The sequence below is a fragment of the Harpia harpyja genome, chromosome 3, assembly GCF_026419915.1.
Source record: "Harpia harpyja isolate bHarHar1 chromosome 3, bHarHar1 primary haplotype, whole genome shotgun sequence".
In the NCBI taxonomy this organism is placed as follows: domain Eukaryota; kingdom Metazoa; phylum Chordata; class Aves; order Accipitriformes; family Accipitridae; genus Harpia; species Harpia harpyja.
In genome coordinates, this window is record NC_068942.1 from 3,100,619 (window position 1) to 3,116,428 (window position 15,810).

The window sequence follows — 15,810 nt, forward strand, 5'->3', positions numbered from 1 at the left end:
CCACCAATTATTAAATCAATCATTATCCCAGAGGTATTAGAGTGATAAAATGTTAACATCTAGCTTGAAGAATAATAAATTATTTTTACAGAACATGCCAAAGAAAAGGAAGGAAAGAATCCTACAGCTTTAAAAGATAAAGGTAAGAATACAGAATAGAATATAAAACTTGTTGAAACTACACAAAGTAGAACTAAGATACTAATTTTAAAATAATCATTATAAATCTTTCCCATTATAAATCTCAACCACTCAACATTTAATTGGTTACAATATTCTGCAGGATTTATAGCATGAAGAAAAGGGGAAAAAAAGGACATAAATAGAATATGGTGAGCCAACTAACATTCAGAAGTCTCAAAATTAATTAAATTAATATCACAAAACCCCTCTGAGTAATAGTTAAGAACTTTCCTAAGAACTTGCTCTTCTGAACAATGGAAAGTGTATAAGAGGAGCCAGTTAACAAAGTCAGAACTGAATGCTTGCATAAATCTGTGGACATAATAGAAATAAAGTAAAGTTTATGAGCATATGAGTGGGTAATGTGCTTTCTGGACTCTGTAAAAGCTATAGTTAAAAACCCATAGCTTCATCCAGTCAACCACCTGCAACATCAAAGTTGGTCTGAATTTTTTCTTTTATTTCTTATTTTTTATCAAACAGTTCCCATGTTTGTTTTAATTTGGTCAGAGTAGATGGTTAGCTCAACTGAATTTCCTTTCATCCATCATTTTGCTGGGTGCTTTTTACCCATCTTATTGCTTCCCTCCTTTCTAGAGATAGCTGTATTTGAAAGGAAAAGTGGGTTATGGATAAGTTTTATTTGGCATGTTCTTTAGGATCTGCAGGATAAAAAGGATCTACCATATAGATAGACAATATTTATTCTAAATTGTAGTCATTCTATGCTATTTCAAACAAAGAACTGAATGAAGAGTTTAGTTCAAGCACTATGGAAAGATGAAAAAAATCTAAAACAAAAGGAGGAATAATCTTATTGCTAGACATATTTTCAAAATCCTGGAAGCTGTGTTCATTCATTCACTCTTGTTTAATTGGACAATCACTAATTAATCACTTCTTTATACACAAATTAAAATTAAATTATAATAATCTGCAAATCCTGTGGTTTGTGTATTGTTCTTCTATGTGTATTCTACTCCTAATATACACATGCCCCATTTACATGAGCTTAATTATGTGGACCAGAACTCTGTCTAAACTCTCCTGGGGTCCGGTGGCCCTCGCCACAGACTGCCTATAATCTGTTGTTCCCTGATGGGGTTGTACTGAAAAATTAGAAGAGGCACTCGAGTGACAGCTCTGTCCCCCCTCCTCTGCGTGGAACAGGTACGCTCAGCCTGCTGCTACTTTTAAAGGATTACTGGAGGGGGGGGGGGGGAAAGAAAAAAGAAAAAGGAGAGAGGAGACTAAAAATGTTTTTCCTCTTTGGCAAGAGTTTCATTAGAACCAGTGGAAAGGGGTTTGCCAGCCCTGAACAAGCTTCTGTAACCTGTCCTTCGCCAAGTGCTCCCACGGCGCTGCTTTTAGTCTCCTGGGCTCGTGCTCAATAGGTCAGCGACTTCAATCACTGAGTTATTAACAGGTCCTTCTAACATGACAGAGGAGGTTAGACCTTCTCCACCCAACCTTTAGAAAGGGACAGGCAGGAATTTATTTTAAACATCGAGTGCAGGCCATGTTATATCAGATTTCCTACATATTAGTAAAACAAGGCAAAAATCTCTGTAAAAATTCAAACATGCTATTCAAAGCGTTATCAACTAGAGCTCCACATCGCTTTCTTTACGCCATGTAGTACAGCCATGTATGCCCAATGCGTTACTGCTGCTAACAGCGAGATCTCGACCTACAACTTGATGCCGAATAGAGCTGTAAATGCACCCCAGGCTCCTGAGCCCCGGCAGCAACGGCGACGTCCAGCGCGGCCGAGCCTGGCCCCTCGCATCCCGAGAGCACTTGCTGACGTGGCCATCTCTGCTTCCCGTAATAAGCATCAAACTTAGTTCAGCATCTGTGTCTAAAAATGCAGGTGGTGATTATTGAGCTGAATAGCTCAGTTCAAAATATATTGGCAGCGAAGACTCGGCAGGAAGAACTGATAAAGCTGTGTGGGAGAAACCCTTAGAAATCTTGGTGCCTTTCTGGGCTATGTGCTTTCCCTGTTGCATTCTGGATTACTCTGCTACATAAATATATATTTAGCACTATAAACCCCCGATTTCAGTCACCATATTTGCCCAAAATGTAGCTTAGAAGTTAATCAAAGCCTTATTTGCATGCCGCTCCTTCCCCTCCCCATCACCTCTTCAAGTCTCCTCAGTGGGTCTCTGTAAAGGTTGACCAGGTTATCGGGGCCTTCTTTTCACTCTCTGCAACTTGGTGTCTTACAATCTGTGTCTTAAAGTGGATGTTTCTGGCAAATAAAAATACATTGAAGGACGCAGGAAAGTAAGGATTTTTAAGACTGCATATATGTGCTAATTATGCATCTTAGGAGTTTGTTACTATTCATGTAAAACCAAATGAAGGAACATTTTTAGATGAGGTGTTAAATCCTTGTGATGATTAATGTTTGCCTGGCACCTTGTGCAATAAAAGAGGCATCATCATACCTCATTCTGTTTGAAGGATGGGCTAAGTTTGAATGAACAAGGTTGACGTCCAGACCAAAAACCTTATCATAAAGCAGGCTATTTTTCATAAACCGATGCATAGTGTTTCTATTGAAAGCAGAGACAGGAAAAATAAATCCCTGAATTTGGAGTTATCACTGGGATACTCCATAGATCACAACCTCACAATGTTACCTTATCTATTTTATGAGGTGAATAAAAGGTCTTCAATCTTAGAGTCTAATTTTATTGGTAGTAATTAAGGAGAACACTGGAAGACTATACTTTCCATTGTCTTGTGATAAAGGACATCTCAACACTTGTTCTGAATTTATCAGTAGCTTTTCAGCTTTTTCCTGGAGTAAAGAAGCCTACTTACAATAATGAATATAAAAGCTGATTTTCTGTTGACATAAGCATATTCAAATAATGTGAGGCCAATGAAACTCTAAGGTATAATCTGCCATGTGGTTTTTTGGTAGATATCTTACCCAGCTAATCAGAGTAGAAGCTCGTTCATCCAGAGTCTCTAACAGGGGAACTAAAAGCTCATGATATATCATATATAACTCCTCACTGAATTTTTCTAAGAAATTCGCTAGAATTGCACTATGCTGAGTTATTAAAGTGACAGCATTTGTGCTGTATAGATAATGTAGATTCACTCTTACCCTGTGTTCCATGATTTGTTTTCCAAACAAATGCTCCTTTTTTCCCCTCTTGTTTGCTTTTGCCATGTTTTGGGATATCTTTGCATCTTTTCTTTTGTCAGTTATGTGTGGATAACAAGCCTATTTATTTTTATGCACAGATTGGTAAGGGAAATAAGTCAGTAGTGTGTATTTCTTTCTTGCCATATACATAATAGTACATTGTCATTAAAGAAACAAATGTGTTGATTTGCACTTGCTATGCAATGCTGCTTCTTCCTTTAAAGTAAAATGAAATAACATCTTGCCTGTAGCATTTTTTATCTTAATTCATAACACACATTTTTCTTCTTTAAAAGTAGAAGGTTATGTTGTGAGACTCACCTACAGAAAAGCAAGGTCTGTTCAGTTAGCGTTTCTTCCTATTGCCGTCTACATATTTGTCGTTGTCATTTGCATGAGAACTAGATCTTTATCTTGAAGAGTTCACATGCTGCTGCTGCTACATCTTTCTATACCATCTTCCTAACCTGACCCAGCTTCACCCCTGGAGTAGGATGCAGGAGGAAAGCAGCAAGGTGAATGTCAGCTTTAAGCCAGCTTTATATTTTTGCTTTTCTGGGACCATCAGGAAAGTGGTCAGTGGAGAGCAGAAGTTTGAAAAGTCTTCAGTGAGGCCCTGTTTAAACCCCTGAAGATGAAAACCTGCTCCCTGGAAGGGAAGCAGGACTGGTGATCTTAGTAGCCTTGGCTCTGAGAGTGGGGATGTCAGCGCACCATGGAAAGTGTCCTGCACCAACAGCTGCATCCAAAAGTTTTAATAGTCAAAAGTGCTGAACCTACTTTAGGAGCTACAAGTCGTAGGAAGTCTCAGGAAGGCCTGCTACACGGATGACAAAAAAAAAAAATTCATGGGCACATGCCACCGAACCCACAAGGCCAAAGGCCATGGTTTGTGGCTGTAACAGCAGCTGCTGATCTTTGAGATCACAAATGTGCACACAGAGTAAAATGGTCCAGTTGGGTAGCTGTTCTCACAAGGCTTCCTATACAGTCAACAAAAAGGATCCTTCAAAGGGTTTCAGTCTTCACACTGGAAGTTTTCTCTCAGTTCCCTGAAGGAGCCCACCTGCTGCTGGGAAGACCAGGCTCCTAATTTAAGTACCTATCCCTGAGCAGTGTGATTTCTCCAGCAGCTTCAGCTACCCTGGAAGTGAATTTTTTCTGCTACAACTCACACTTAAAGCCAGATGGATAAGTGGGATCGTTTCCTGGTACCGTGGCAGCCAGGAAGATGATCGGAGTTAAACTTATTTTGGAAAGGATCTTCTTTTAGCTTTATCTGGTTTACTGAAGATTTGGTTAACTTTCATTTGGAATAAATGGCATGTTTTTTCTAGATGCTTAGGTGCTATATCCTGTCAGATGGAGTGTAATTGGGTCTACTCAGCATCCTGCAAGCTGTGATATTCTCTCACTCAAACCACATATATTCATAAGCCTATGAAATTACTTATTCACTTTGGAAAAAACTATTTCCTCCTAATATTCCTTTATACACACACTTAAGATGTCAAGAGGTTATCGCTTAAAAAAAAAATTAAATATTAGTTGTTTATACAACTTAATCTGTGTTTTTCCTGTGCTTGCTGACCCTGAATGCATGATCCCTGGAGGACTGAGGCAAAAAATTAGGCTCCAGCCCATCAGAGAAAACAGAATAATCCTTCCTGTCTTCATGAAGTTTTGGATAAGGCCCTAAGAATTTCTAATCCTGTGTTATTACTTGCATTTTTCCCTCCTCCTTTCCGATTTCTCCTTTCTGCAAGGTCTCTCCAGACAGTGACCTATAGTAACTCCTACTCTTGCATTTGCTACTAGCATTATTGCACCTTAAAAAATATAAAGTGGTCACTAGAGAGGATGTAAACACAGGTCAAGGTTGCATCCACTTATGTTCGCAATTTTAGTCTTATTTTTTAAATACTTGTTACTTTTAAGTATAGAAGGGCAGTCTTATGTTCTAAGTCTCAAAAGCTTAATTATCTCCCCCACAGATTCTCTGAAAGGAAAAAATCCCAAGAATCCAGAGGGGTCAAAGGAAAAAGGTAAGTAAAGAAGTTAAGAAATTCAGAACTGAATATCAGAACAGCTATTCGATGCTAGAAACAGATCTTGAGTAGGAATATATGAGCATAGAAAGCCAAACCCATCATGGTTCATGTTTAGATTGTATCCGTGATATTGTTTTCAACAACATTCACGCTGTATAGATCCCCAGTAGGGACCCCAGTAACTACCTGAGCTTCTTTTAAATGCAGAGATTTGAATTTGCATCCTAGGGGAAATACTAAAATGTATTTTTATACCACCTTTGGATGTTAGTCTGTCAAAAACAAGTTGTCTAAATCCCATAGTGGGGACATTCCTGCAGGGAACTAGACTGAATCTGATCCATGTGGCTACGGCTCAAGAATGTGGTTGACTGCGAATGAGACTGGTTGAGGCTACTGACGGATCCAGGTGTTGGAGGGTGACTGATATAAGTCAGGGTTTTTTCCTGATTTGTTGGCAACACGGATACATATGTCTCTAATTTTTTCAGTTGCAGGAGGGTGGCCTGCTAGCTGTGCGTGCGGAGGTCACAGATTGATAGTGTCTATTTGGAGACAACGCTATTCATTGCAATGTGACGTGTATTGAACACTAATACAAACAATTATAGGATTCACGGGCACTGTTGGCTTTCTGGACAGTACTGAAACAACTCAAAAATTCAAGGGAAACAGCAAATGCTATCAGAACTGTGCATTGTTTCTGAGCTATAAAGTCACATCAGAGGTCCTAATTGTGACAAAGTCCCATTTTTCTGGAAGCTGGAGATATTCAGTGCAGTTCAGATTATGGCTGGCATAGTGCAGAGTACTGAATGGACATACAGCAAAGTGATGCATTTCCAGGGGGAATATATTATTCTTTGTGAAAACTCTGGGGAATGTAACCAGGAAACCACTTGGGGCTCAGGACTCTCCTCTTTGTCACTGTTGTCAGTCCATGCGTCTCACCTGGGCACCACAACAAGATCATAGTTTTCCTTTATGCTTAGCCAGCTTCTGGATTTTCTTTTGTCCTTGGGTTCTGCCTTGTCAGTTACAAGAAAGAGAACTAGAATATCAATGTTTTTTCTCATCTTCTCTAATACTTTGTCATATACCGCAGAAAAATTAACGATAGAATGATGTTCTTGGACTGTTCATTGTGACATAAAATATACAAATGTACATTCAAAGGGTGAGCACTGCTCTTATTTTATACCCAGCTTGCCTGTGATTTTAAAAGGCTATATATATGCAGGAAGTGAAATCCTGTTTACAGGCAATACCCATATAGCCTCTTTGATATTAAAAGAATAACGGAGCCCTGAATGAGTAACTGGTCCTTTTGTCACTCCTGAATAAAGAAAACTCCCACTTACCTTTATCAGCAGCCTCTGGCTTTCAAGACCAGTATTCCTAATATTTTAATTGTATCAATGTGGATTAATTTTTTATTTGGGTTCAGCAAAAGAAAAATCCATTGATGCCAACTGCTCTATAGAATTGCTTTTCTCTTTGTAAATTATTATTCTTCATTGCCTACTTGAGAGACAGCTTAACAGTATCTTCAAAATGCAAAGAAACTAATGACATACTGAAGGCTTATTATTTTGCATATCCAAGTCTAATAGGATGAATGAATGACCCCGTTGTTTTGTCCTGTTCTTTATTTCCGTGCTGTTAAATCCATTTAATTATCACATCTTTTTTGCTCTCTACATATCAAATTGTTTGACTTGCTTTCTTTTCAAGCGTCATCTTATTTCTCTAACCTGACTTGTGATAAATGTTAAATGTTTCTTTCTAGAGACTGGTAAAAGAAAAGATGTGAAGCCTCCAGCAGCCTTAAAGGAAAAGGGTAATGTCTTAACATTCTGTGGTTGGGAAATAACCAGTAGTCCTCATCAAAGGGTCTGCTGGTATCTCAGTGTAGTTTCGATATATTTTGAATTACACACTTTTGGCAAAAAGGAACTAAACCTAGCTTCTTCTTACTTAGTAGATCTGATATATCGAAAGGAGCAGTGTCTGACATGATTCAGAAATAATAAAATCATAACCCTTACTGTGCTGTTCTTTAACTGCTGTCTGACCTGCACAGCCAATATTGCAGCGGGAACACTGGTCTATTCTGAGTGAATTAATAACAGAGCTGTTACTGAATTCACATGACAGGCTGAAATGATAGGCTGCGCAGGAATGAGTGCATGGTTTGAACTGCAGAAACTTGTCAGCTAATTTAGTGGGAATTATTTTTGGTTTGCTTTCAAATCTTAAGTTGAGCCCTTTATTGAACTAAACAGAAATCCTAGCTCTTCACACTTACCTCTTTTGCACATTTGGTTGATCTGGTGTTATGCACGTTTCTTATAGTACTGATGGGCACAGCGTATACTTATATTGCTAACTTTCTCCTTCCATTTTTGTCTTTGATATCTTCTCCAGACTCCTCAAAAGGAAAAGAAATGAAGGCTTCAACTATGACTAAGGAAAAAGGTAACAATCCCAAGTTGATCTGAGCCTTAGCATCAGATTCAGTCTAAAAAGAAATCCGCTGTGCAAGTATTTCCAAATGAAATCCTAGCTTCTTCAATTAGCCATCCATAAATATCCTTGAATGGCATCCTTTGCTGCTGGACATTCTTTTTACCTGGCTGATAAATAAGAGATATATATGGGGCTATAGAAGCAAGTTGTAGCAGTGGTACTTTATAGACCGCAAAGTTATGAGGACTTCTTTTCTTCCTTCTTAATTTTGTCTCATTCTTTCTATTTAAATTTGTCATTTCATATTGCATTTTACTTTTCTCCTGTAATACATTATTTGATTGTGCTTTGCTCTCTCTTCATACATTGAATCATCAGCACTAGCCATCAAATAAAAATCAATTACAATTTATACTACCTCTCAAATACTAGGCATTTTTAGGCAGTGATAAAACTGTAATTATAATCAACTGCTTTCAACTTTATTTATTCATATCAACTAAATTCAAACAAAACTTATTTTTACTTTGACACCATTTGCATATTGATTAAATACCACTTGCTCATTAGAAAGCAGTCTCTCAGGTTGAATGTGTAAATAATTTACAATGGATAAGAATATGTAATAACTTCCTAGCTAATAACAGTCATTTGAGCCATGGGAATAGAGTAGTCAATCTTTAAAACTTCCTGTCAGTTTGGAAAACTACTTCAGATAATTGAATAATATTACTTCCTATCTTTAGATTTTCCCTAAGGATCACTAGAAATAATGGGGCAATATTTTCTCTGACAAAGTTATTAAAGATAGCATTTGGAAGTTTTTAAGTGCGGCTATTTCACATAGTGTATGTAGGTAGTATATAGCAGAATAGTAGAAACCAGCTATTACTTTTCACAGTTGTATCATTCTGAAGCAAAGTGAAGGCTTAAGTGCTACCAAAGGAACTAGGGCTTAAATAGTCTGAAATTCTTTGAAGTAGTCAAAATAGATGAACCTGGATTGTCAGTCCAAGGTCAAGGACATTAGAAAAATAGGGACTCATTATTGTACCATTTCCTTTCGTTTACTATAGTCAATGGGGAGTACTGGCGGGGGGGGGGGGGGGGGTAGTGCATTTTGATTTTTGGTTTAATCCAACTTGGCTTTTTTATTTTGAGCTTCAAGCAAGCAAGGCCTATGGTCTTCCTGCTAGGTTCTTGCAAACATATCTGTGAAACATAGGTAGGTTAATAAAGCGTTAAACATTGATTAGACCATTAAGTACTTGACTATTGATCTTCTCATTGAGTTTCTTACCCAATTTTTGTCTTCAGCTCTCCATAAATATTTCTGGTTTGAAGACCACTTTATTTAAATTTAAGTGGTAATAAGAGTAAAATACTATGTATTACAAAAGATCAAATATTATAAAGAAGTAATACATGTCTGTAAAAGTTTTTTAGCTGCACTGTTAATAAGTTACCTTCAGTGAAGTGTCAAACACCCACCCAACTATACAAAAAAATAAGTATTTAAAAAGGACTTAATTAACTCAGTTTGATCAGCCAGTAAAACAACTGGTGAATAACAGCTCCTTTCACGTTCCAAAACTGAGTTCTTTCAAGAAAGGACACATTTAATTAAACATTGTAGAATTTCACTGACTGCACATGAAGTGGTTTATGCTCAGTGTATTTGAGAATGAAACTCAGTACCCAGAAGTGATTAACTCCACTCTTTTTTTTTTTGATAAAATTAAGTCTTTTTCACATAGTCGTTGATAGGACACATGCAAGATTTTCCTTATACTTCAACACTAGAAAATATGAGCTATGTTCCTAGTGAACTTTCATATCACAAAGAATTTTTCTGCGTGGGCTAACTTTTTAACCCATAGATCAAAACACTGTAAGAGACGTAAAAGATTCTGTGTTGTTGTGTCATCTTACAGTTTCCTACTTGTCAAGACACAAGAACCAAGACCTGAATGTTTAGTGCAGAGTATGCTGAGTTTAACTCCACTGAAGAATAAGCTCACATTAGAGACACCTGTGATTATTCTGATAAAGAACAATGGCTTGGATGAAGTCTGAACTAGAACTGATTGGTTTTTATGGTAACAGCAGGATATTTGGATGAGCAATGCTGTAATTTAGCGGGGACTTATAGTGCTGAGTCTGCGCAGTCTTTACCAGCTTCCGAAGTGAGATGAGCACAACCCACTTTGGTTTTTCTAGTGGCTTGCATATGGCCTTGCATGTCATCTGTGGATATACTTGATGCCTTGCACAGCTCACTGAGAGCAACTGCTGTCTCACAGCAGTGAGAGCATTTCTCTTTGACTCTAGCTAGTTTAAGAACTTAAAGTATTTAGATGAGATGCTGTCAGACACATGATCAGGCCAACTGCCTTCTTTTTAAGTCTTGTGTGTCTTAGGTCTGTAAAGGGCTGCAGATCCTTCAAGACCCCTGGAGCAAGACTGCAACAGAAAAGTGCAACTTGGGTGGGAAGATCTCAGGTTGCATACATGAGTACAGTGATGCCACCTTAGTGTCTACAATAGGATTTAGTCATTTTCTAGTCACCAAAGTTCATGATGCAGCAAACCTTATACAATCTCACTTTGAAGGCAGTTCAGCTCAGTGGCTGCAGGTTTTTAGAAGTTGTTTCTGTCTTTTCTGTTCCACGTGACAGATCTTCATAAGCCATTTCTTAGCTGCTGGGATTCACACAAATGCAGCACTCCCCAAAGCAAATACAACTAACTCAGTGACACTGAATATGTATGACAAGACATTGACATTTTGTCAGAAGAGTGTAACCCCAATGTGTAAAGTGGCTTTAAGCATCCATGTGGGACGCTGTGCTTCACTAAACCTCTCTTTCTTAACAATGATAAGTGACATGTCGCATAGATCAGGCAGACAGTTTGAGAAAAGCCTCTATAGGGAAAAGCGTTCCAGAAATTTTGTGGCCATTGCCCTGTAAAGAAGTGCAAATGGGAGGTCACCTTTATAAGCACTGGTACTTTTTTTTAGCCAACTCAGAGTACACAGGGAGCTTCTGCAGTAGATATCTCAGTTTAAAATAGCCCACCAAAAAACGCCTTGAGAGACAGCAGTAGTTTGATTAGCACTTGCCACTTCACACAGATCTGTCAAATCCAGTGTAAATTGCATTAACAGAAGTGGCCACAGTGTAACCCCTTTGTTAAGATAAATACGTTTTTGAAACGTGAAAGTCGAATTCACACAAGCTGGATATAGAATTGCAATAGAAACTCCTGAATAATAGAGAACCTAAATGTAAGGTAGATATATTAGGGGTATAAAAATTGCAATATCAGCCTGTTCGAATGGTCCATCAATTACAGAACATCATTGTTGAACATTGCCATTAAGAAATACTTCGAGAAAACATCGAGCTTTAAAAGTCAGACACTAAAATAATGACAGATATATAAATACCAAGACCAAGTCGTAGTGGGAGGTATAAAATTCCCATTGTGAGTCAGCACTTCTCTGTAAAAAATCTTCAACAGACATTAGAAAATAAGAGAAAAAGAACAGAAATAACATACATAATATGAATGAATACCAATTTATAAAAGGAAGGAGATAAAATTTTAATTCCAAAAAGGAGTTTATATAAATTAAATATGAAGCATGTTTTATGGCAAACTGTGAAGTGTAACGTTCTCCTTATGGTTTGATAGTTGATCTTTTTTATTTTTTTTTTTAAGGAAAATATTCAAGCTGAATAAGTAACGTCTGCATATGTATGTAGGAATATACATTCATTAGTCAAAGGTTTGTAAATGAAAGTATGTCTACTGATACTTAAGGTATTTCCTGGAGGTAGGGACTGCTACATCCTGGGACTCCCAGATCTCCATAATAGCACTCTGAAAAGTCCTCTGAATGCATATCCATAACTTTTTTATTTATACACGCTTATGCAGTAAAGCAAAATTCTTGTTGCATAATATTATTGTTTCACGTAATATTTGAGATCAGAAACGAGGATTCTCTCTGACTGGGACAATGTACTTCTCAACAGCTGACAGAAACGAGATCCCTGTGGTTTATTGCCATTTTATGGCCCAATTGCACTCTTTTCCGCACAGATCCAGTGAAAAACGGTCCCTCTCCAAAAACACTTTGTACTTTGGGCACTCTCTCTGAAAAGTGAGACTGGCAGAGAGAGATATGCACCGACTGATGCAGCAGAGAGATCAGATCCCTGGGTAGCTCTGCCCCGCTCCTTGGCCTTTTGTGATATTTTCAAAAAGAGATTTGTGCCTGTCTTTGGGAGTGTGCTTGAATTAATCCTCATATGTCTTAGGTATCAAGTTTCAAGGACTCAGACAGGGATGCGAGAAGTCCGGCTGCTGCCAGTAGTCAGTATTTCCCATTCCTAAATTGTCAGTGAGAGGCTGGACCAGCCTCCAACACACAGTCAACAGGGACTCGCTCAGGAATGTAACCACGCTCTTACCACCTCCACCCAGTGACTTCTCGGGCGACTGATAATCCATAGGAGTGTGAATCCTGATAATCCGAAGCAGAGCTTGCACATTTGTGTTGCTTTCATTCTAGACAATGTGCTTGTGTATTCTCGTTAAGGCATTGCTGGTAGTAAAGAGAAAAACACTGTAAACTTTTGGGGGGGTTATCCAATGAATTAAATTTCCCTTAATAGGTCTGACAGCTATGTCTTACAAATTAGGACAAAAGGGATAGTCAAGTTATGCTGGGGAGTTCAACTGCAACATCTTTCTTGCCCGTTAATAATAAAATGCATGAAGATAATTGAATAAGAAGTTATTTCTCCAAACCTGTTCATTAAAACCTGGACCAGAGGAGAAAAGGGCAGGAAAGGTGTTTGCAGCTACTGCATGAGAATCGTTCTAAACACAGATGCTCCAAACAATTGAAAGGCTAAATTCACTTCTTTGTTGCTGTCGTGGTTTAACCCCAGCCAGCAACTAAATACCACGCAGCCGCTCACTCACTCCCCCCACCCAGTGGGATGGGGGAGAAAATCGGGAAAAGCAGCAAAACCCATGGGTTGAGATAAGAACGGTTTAATAGAACAGAAAAGAAGAAACTAATAATGATAATGGTAACACTAATAAAATGACAACAGCGATAATGAAAGGATTGGAATGTACAAATGATGCGCAGTGCAATTGCTCACCACCCGCCGACCGACACCCAGCCAGTCCCCGAGCGGCGATTCCCCGCCCCCCCTTCCCAGTTCCTATACTGGATGGGACGTCCCATGGTATGGAATACACCGTTGGCCAGTTTGGGTCAGGTGCCCTGGCTGTGTCCTGTGCCAACTTCTTGTGCCCCTCCAGCTTTCTCGCTGGCTGGGCACGAGAAGCTGAAAAATCCTTGACATTAGTCTAAACACTACTGAGCAACAACTGAAAACATCAGTGTTATCAACATTCTTCGCATACTGAACTCAAAACATAGCACTGTACCAGCTGCTAGGAAGACAGTTAACTCTATCCCAGCTGAAACCAGGACAGTTGCTTACTATGCTGTTTCTTCTAACTGTGGTTTCTTAACGTGATTAAAATCTCTCTTGACATGAGTAAGAGAAATTCTGAACTCAAAAAGACTGGAAGAGAGAGGTCAAATATCTGTTAGGAAGACCTGAGAGAGAAATATCACTCTATACGGTTCTTAAATATTTTAAAACAGAACCTTCTTCTCAAGCTTTGAACAGATGGACGATTTATGGTGAGATGGGCAAAGACAGTATCAACTCAGTGAATGCCAGCTGCTTTGCTGTAGCTGCCTACATGAGGTAGTTTTCACTTCAGCATAACAGCATGCATATGAACAGTTATCACCGACTACCTGACACAGGGGATGAGCCTGCATTTGATCTTGTTTTGCCATAACTTACATGTCTATAACCAAAATAAATGTAAGAACTTAGTCAAAACTTCCACCAACTTCAGCCAAATCAGTTACTGTCTGTCTCAAAGTGTGTCAGGGTAAATACAACATTTTAAATTATTCCAGGGTTATTCAGAGATTTAAAAATCAGTCAGAAAATTGGTGAAATCATAATTAAAATCAGAACAAAACCAAATATCTGGAAAATCACATCACAGAGATCTAGCATGGTTTCTGCAAAAGGAAATTATGTCTTAGTAATAAGTGTTTTGAACATCTTAATAAAGTAATAAACACAGCATTTATGGGATGGTTTAAACAAGCCATTGGAAAGTTCCAGTATAGGAATTACTGCAATAATAAATATCTGCTGCCTAAGAGGCACAGTATTGAAGGAAATAAGTATCTGATTAGGAAGCAGACAGCAATTGATTCATTTTCATCTTGCAGCCCGTTTACAGAATAATTGCTTATGATCCCATGTCTGGACTCATGTTATATTCCTTTATTAACAGGAAAAGATAGAAATAGTAATGTAATGAAATTTTCAGATGACATAAAATTAGTTAGAGGGTTCGGGATCAGAAGGGCCTGTGATGATACACTGAATTTACAAGGTCAACGGGCAGCATGATGCCAAAGAAAATTTAGTGTCAATAAATAGAATTAAGATATACTGGAGGGAAAATAGTAAAGAAGAATTTGTCTCTATATTAACTATGTAAATTCAGGAAAGGTCCTAAATATTACTGCAGACAAGTCAGTGAAGAACTTTCTTCTATATGCAGATGCATTACGAAAAATGCATATAGTGTTTTAAAGCCATTGCGTAAATCAAAGATGTGCCTCGTCTGGAGTGTTATGTACAAAACTCTTACATGGTAATGTGGCACTGGAGTGGGCTGGGAAAGAGCAACAAAAGTCTCATAGAAAGAGAGATAAAAAAGATTGAGATTACCTTTGAGATTACCTTTGAGATGAATTAGTATGATCATGAGAAGATTGAAAATCACAAATCTAAGTCAAGGGCTGTTCAAAAACACCGCAGAGGAACTGGATATCTATATGGAAATGCAGTTTTCATAGCCCAAATTTTCATAATTAATTATTGTAAATTTAGAAAGAAAGTTAAATTTCATGTGTAAGGATGGAAACCAATTGCTTGTTATAAGAAAATAACAGGAGAAGTTGTGGAGGAAATCACTCCTTTGACAGTATTCGGACTAAATATCTGTTCCTGGCTACTGCTGAGTCATGAAGCTACATGGAATGGACTATTGTTGAGTAGGAAACAGTGCTTTCAATATTTTTGGTGATTTCAAGACATTTTCAAGATTTCAGAAATGTTTCTCTTTGCTGAACAGCTCAGAAAAAAGTCCCTCAGAACCATCACTATCTATGGGATTAAAGGACTGCTGGTGATCTAGATTCAAGTTTCTGATACAAGTTAAAAACAATAGAACCATCCTGAACCTGAATTTTTTTTTTTTTCCTCCATGAAAAGACTTACTACATTGACACACTTTTGTGACCTTTCCATCACTGGAAATTTACCTCTATTTTCCCACTGCACTGAAAAATTTTTGAATAAGGTCTGCCATGGTTTGTAATGAATTTTTTCCCCATTCCCAAAACATAAAAGATGATGGTGCTCACTTCTGGTTTCTGGAGTAGCTGTCAATCTGGATTCATGATCCCTGAACATGGGATTTGTATCCTTGATAAACATATTTTGCTTTGTATCATATCTATATTGACTGGAAATGTATGATTGGATTTGGATAGGTGTAGGAAAGGAAGACTGTGATTTAAGGCTGTTAATATAGTCCTCTATGAACAGGTTTGCAGGTACAAATTCCTAATTCAAGAACTAGATGATACCCCTCATCAGTACAGTGCAAAAAAAGTTGGCTAAGGAATTTGTTCTTTCTCCAAACAATCAAGGTAAAACAGAACACAGCCAAGAGCATCTCTCATATCTGAGCATCACATTTTCTAGTTCATCATTCAACTTTATTTCATGTCCTTCCCTGCCCAGC

General features: G+C 38.0%; 1 protein-coding gene across 13 annotated transcripts in view; it reads left to right on the plus strand.

Moving 5' to 3' along the window:
- The window catches only part of TRDN (triadin), a 242,223-nt gene that overhangs the window by 171,758 nt on the left and 54,655 nt on the right, over positions 1-15,810 (plus strand). For all 13 annotated transcript variants that reach the window (XM_052781181.1, XM_052781173.1, XM_052781170.1 and 10 more), the window contains 4 exons: positions 92-142; positions 5,347-5,397; positions 7,193-7,243; positions 7,831-7,881. In XM_052781181.1, coding sequence (XP_052637141.1) covers positions 92-142; positions 5,347-5,397; positions 7,193-7,243; positions 7,831-7,881 — 204 coding nt within the window. The remainder of the gene's footprint in view (positions 1-91; positions 143-5,346; positions 5,398-7,192; positions 7,244-7,830; positions 7,882-15,810) is intronic.